Source organism: Otolemur garnettii, unplaced genomic scaffold (assembly GCF_000181295.1).
Source record: "Otolemur garnettii isolate 467f Iridium unplaced genomic scaffold, OtoGar3 scaffold00166, whole genome shotgun sequence".
Classification (NCBI taxonomy): domain Eukaryota; kingdom Metazoa; phylum Chordata; class Mammalia; order Primates; family Galagidae; genus Otolemur; species Otolemur garnettii.
This window is the reverse complement of record NW_003852561.1, coordinates 3,015,094-3,020,631: the sequence shown is the minus strand read 5'-3', so window position 1 is coordinate 3,020,631 and position 5,538 is coordinate 3,015,094. Positions and strand designations below refer to the sequence as shown.

Genomic DNA, 5,538 nt, shown 5'->3' with positions numbered 1-5,538 from the left:
CCAATTGTAAAACTTTAATGCCTGGGAAGGAGATTTATAGCATGTGGCAGCAGCATCTAACCTAAACCTGACAGATAGGGAAATTTTCCAAGCAGACGGGGCTTCTCATCTGAGGTCTGAAGGATGAGTGGGGTTTAAGCAGGTTAGAATTGGGGTGGCATGGGTAATAAGGCTTCAGGAAGGTGGAAGAACAATGTGAAAACCTGCAGGTAAGAATATGGTCCATGTTGTCTCAGAGTCAACTATTAGATTCTGTGACCTACCTGTTGAAGAGACTTGGAAAAAGTAGATCAATGGGGAATACTAATCAGTATGCTTAAAAATACCTCTTTCTCATATCTACTTAACAGAAGAAACTCGAGTCTCCACCCCCATCTACCAATCCCTTCCTGGAAGATGAGCCAACACCAGAGATGGAGGAGCTGGCAACAGAGAAAGGAGATTTAGATCAAGTGAGTCTGCATTACCACGGGTAACCTATCTGAAGACTGTTTCTGAAAATGGGTCAGCTTGCCCCAGATCTGATCCTCTGGCTGTTGACCACATTCAGAGATTACACCTTTGGTGGTCTTTACAGAAGGGCTTTATCTGAAAGTGTATTTAGAGAACTGAGTGAAAGGGCAGCCTTTCCTGCCCCGCATCCCGCCCCTGAAGAGCCTCACCACCAGGACTGAGCAGCTCGCACAAGCTTAATTAGCCTGTGCGGCAGGCAGCAGAGTTCTGCCCAGCCTCATTCATCATGTCCTGAACTTGTCAGCTTAGCTTTCAGTTGTACTCTCATCTGACACAATGATGATGTGAGAGGCTGAGAGATCCCGGGGAAGCTTGCAGCACCATCCGCTAGCCGAGGCCTCCACGCTGTGTAAGCTGAGCACTCTAGGTCTGGAAGCCATTGGGGAGGTCTGGAAATATCAAGGTGACCAATGGCATGTTTGGAGAGTTACTTTTCAGAACACACTAGCACTTTAATTTCCTTTGGATTTTTCTGTCCAGCTCTAAATTTCCTCTCCCTTTATCCTACAGAATGGTGTTTTTGTTTCACTGCCATTTTATGACAAGAGAGGTTAGAGCAATAAATCAGGACTTTTCCTTTCTGGATTAGTGATCCTTCTTTTTAATTTTCTACCCTTGGCTGCTAGCGGATTCTTTTCTGGTATTATTTTGCTCCAGACACCACCAAAGGGGAGGCTGGGAAATGCATAGCCACGCACTTTGCAGCTCGGCCTGTGCTCCTAGTGCGGTGAGGGTGGGTGTGCAATCCTGGCAGGAGCTAAGAGAGCAGAAGTTCCAGGAGCAGTTCTGAAGTGATGCAGTAAAATGTGTCTGGTCCATTGATTAAATGGTGGTAATAAAATGGATACCTTACATTTTTATAGAACTTTGTAATTTAAAAGTCTTTTACATGCTTTATTTCATTTTGTCTTCACAATGCTTGCCTCTCATTTTATAGGTGATGAAACTGCAGCTCAAGGTTAAGTGATTGGCCTACGGTTGCATAGTTTGGAAGTGGAGGAGCTAAGACTGAAAGCCAAGTCTAGTGGTCAGAAACTAGAATTCCTTTCTCAGTGCTCTTTTTAAAAACACCTTCATGTCTCATTAAGGAGTAGAGGACAGAGAAATGAATCTTGGGAATAGAAGTGAATGAATAAGACTGAGAGGCTATCCCAGAGATGTACAGCATTAGAGGGGGTTGAGTCAAAGCTATTGTATGAGAAAACAGAAGATTTCTTCTAACTAAATAAATGCAACTCCCACATTTTAGGAGCTAGGACTCAGTAGAAAGAGGAATCTGGATGGAGAGCTAATTGTTCTGGTATGTCCTCCACCCACACCGGGTCACCTGTACCCTGGAAGCCTGCTTTGTGCAGTAGTATGGTTGGCATGGCTCCCAGGTCTCCCCAATGCTAGAGGCTGCTATTGTCATGTTCAGAACTGTTCAGTTAAACTCTCAGATGCTTTTAGTGCTGCCATGAAAAGTTGTCCCTTTAACTAGTATCTCTGGATGTTATTAAATTAGGCTTTGTTAATGGGGTCTTTCATACCTAAGAAATCAGTTTTGCTAGGTAAAAATGGGATTTTTCTTTCTCTTGCAACTTTTGCCCAGCATGGAAGCTTGAAATTGCTATTGTAAGGACCAATCCCCGCTCATTCTAAGAACACAGAACACTGACATCCAGTAAATACATGGGGTAAAGCAGAGTCATGTGGTGGTGAAAATGCTGGACTCTGGTCTGCCCTTAACTGACCACATGGCCTTACATAGGTTATTTACACTCTCTAGACTCCCCTAGTTTCTTTATCTTTAGAGGGGGCTAAAGGCTTTCAAACTGTGTTCCTTGGTGCCCCCTCAGATGTCACTGTGGGGAGTTGGAGGAAACCAGGGACCTAGGTCCCTGCAATAAGAACGGTTATATTTTGAGTCACTTTGTATTGTGGACTTTCTTTTGAATCAGGGGTTTTGTGTCTATTTAACAAAAAAATCTAAACAAAACTAATACCCCCTAGATGATCCACCCTCAATTTCACAGGCTGTTACTCATTAGTAATAGAATTTATACACCAGTGACTAATGCCATCCCTGACCTCCCACTATTTCTCTGGCACTTGTCTTGCCTGTGGCCAATTAGGTGGGAGCACCAGGATCTCCCTCTTCCCAGCAGCCTCATGGCTCCAGGAGCTGGGTGCACAGGAAGACGGGAGCCCTGTGGAGTCCTGGGGAGGGATTGCAGATGTTAGTGGTGAACTCAGCCAGAGGGTAGAGGGAAGGCCCTACTGTCCCTGGGTCACCCACCCCATTGCCTTACTGTATCCAGTAGGCAGTTGGCCCTTAAGGTACAGGTCACTCCCTGCTCACTACTGCAATTTACCCCTGGCTGTTGAAAAGGGAGAGTGAGCTTGAAAGAGGCATTTATTTAATAATTTACAAGCGGGCCTAAACAATCAGTTGCCAACATATTCCCAGTGATAAAAAATGACATCTGAAAGGGGACTGAGGGTGCTCCAAGTGTAAAAGAAAGAGAAGAAATAAAGAATTTCTGGTTTAAAAATGCACCCTTCTGGTGATCCGAGCAGTTAGATTTAATCTGTTTACATTGGATAGTAATAAAAGGAAATGGGACCAGCTGCAGACCTCCTTACTGTGACAGCAGTAACCTTTTATTAGTCCATCAAACTGCAGGAGGAAATAGCTTAAACAGCTGCAGCTTTTGGACAGAATTCACACACGCAGAAATCCAGCCCGAGTGCTACTGCTAAATGACTTAGTATAGTTTCTAAGCTGAGAATCAACCCTTTGGGGAGCCAGATAGTGCAAAGGGAGACACCAAGTTTGAGCTGAAATTCCAGCACCTCCTATCTAAACATGAGCACATTCACCAAGCAGACAGAGGCAAGAGGCAGCCCTGCTTGGTTGCGGGTGGGGGGACAGAGAAAAAAGGGAACTTCATTCAGCAAACCCTTCCATTGTTCCCGTCTTGCTGCTTCTCACATTACAAGTGCCGCAAGAGGAGCTGGGTGCCCTGGTGACAGGGTCCAGTGTCCCTTCTCACTGCAGAAAAGCACCTTCGTGGGCAGGGGCAGGGTGGGATGCCGCTGTCTGGTCAGGCCCTACCTGTGGCAGACTGGTAGCGATGAGTTTGTGGGAGTATCATGTAGCCATCTTTGATCACTTAGAATCTGAACGAGCTCTTCAGACTTATAGAGACATACTTTTTTTTTTTTTGAGACAGAGTCTCACTATATCACCCTTGGTAGAGTGCTGTGGCATCACAGCTCACAGCTCTTGCCTCAGCCTCCCAAGTAGCTGAGACTATAAGTGTCTGCCACAATGCCTAACTATTTTTTTTTATTGTTGTGTTGCAGTTGTCATTGTTGTTTAACAGGCCTGGGCCAGGCTTGAACCTGCCAACCTCGTTGTAGATGGCCAGTGCTCTACCCACTGAGCTACAGGCACCGAGCTGGACATAGATTTTTTTTTAATCATGTATCACTTTTGTGCATACATAAGGAAATGATAAGCAAAATAAATAGATTAAGATATTCCTAAAACTTCTTCACATGCAGGGCTCCTCCTTTGAACCACTTTATTTATTTATTTTTTTTTTTTTGAGAAAAATTTTACCATTTACTCTTGTGGGAACACTAAACAAAACCACACACATTTCAAAGCCCATTTTTGCTTATAAGTCTGCCTCCTCTGTGCAATAGAAAGTTGGTCCTTAAAAGCAGAGAGCCTAATATTTTGAAGCAATCATAGACTCCTAAATTGCAAACACATTACAGAGAAGTATAGGGCACCCATCTGCCAGCTTTCCCCACGGGTGACAGCTAACATGACTATAGTACATTATCAAAACCAGGAAATTAGGCCAGGTGCGGTGGCTGACGCCTACAATCCTGGCACTCTGGGAGGCAGAGGCAGGAGGATCCTTTGATCTTAGGAGTTCGAGATCAGCCTGAGCAAGAGTGAGACCCTGTCTCTACTGAAAATAGAAAAATTAGCCAGATAACTATGGCAGGTGCATATAATCCCAGCTTCCCAAGAGGCTGAGGCAGGTGAATTGCTTGCGCCCAAGAGTTTGAAGTTGCTGTGAGCTATGACGCCACGGCACTCTACCCAGGGTGACAAGGTGACTGGCCCAAACCAAAATTAAACAAGGAAACGGATCCAAGGAAGTCAATCCAAACTCCTGCTTTACTCCAGTTTGGTGTCTGTGTTTTAGAGTGTCGTCCTCTGGGCCACGCAGTGTTAGTGATGTGCCCTTGTTGTAGAGTACTCTTTTGCTATCTCTGGGATGTCCTGGCAGGCCACTGGCACCCATTCCCCAAAACTTTTTATTGTTGTTCTTTCCTTTTTAAGAAATAATGTCAAATGTAGAGAAGAGTGGTAAGACTATTACAAGGAACTCCCAATACCTTTCCCCTGGATCCAGTAACTGTTGGCATGTTGCTGCACTGCTTGATTGTTTCCTCCCTGTGCCTCCCACCACTTCCAAAACAACTTGTAAATCGTAGGCATATGCGCTTTCCTAAAAGAGTGTGTTTCCTAAGGACATTCACTTACCACAAATTGAAATCAGAAAATTTACATCAATACAATATAAAGTTTAAATCTCTTAATGTAGTCATAATAAAGTGGTAGAATATTGTCATCAATAGTTGGGAAAGTACATGTAAATTAGTGAGTTAATAAAGCTGAACACAAAATACACATGGTGATTTTTTTTAACATGTTAATTTTTATTTCATTTTATTTTATTTTTTGGTTTTGAGACAGAGGCTCACTGTGTCACCCTTGGTAGAGTGCTATGGCATCACAGCTCACAGCAACCTCCAACTCTTGGGCTTAAGCGATTCTGTTGCCTCAGACTCCCAGGTAGCTGGGATTACAGGCACCCGCCACAACGCCTGGCTATTTTTTGTTGCAGTTGTCATTGTTGTTTGGCAGTACCAGGCTAGGCTCGAACCCTCCAGCCTCTGTGTATGTGGCCAGTGCCCTAACCATTAGGCAACAGGTGCCAACATATCCTGATGATCATT

General features: G+C 44.3%; 1 protein-coding gene across 1 annotated transcript in view; it reads left to right on the top strand.

The window, feature by feature from the left end:
• VPS53 (VPS53, GARP complex subunit) overlaps window positions 1-5,538 on the top strand; it is a 135,342-nt gene that overhangs the window by 97,361 nt on the left and 32,443 nt on the right. Inside the window, exon 12 of the mRNA XM_023519263.1 lies at window positions 351-452. Within this exon, the coding sequence (XP_023375031.1) occupies window positions 351-452 (102 nt within the window). The remainder of the gene's footprint in view (window positions 1-350; window positions 453-5,538) is intronic.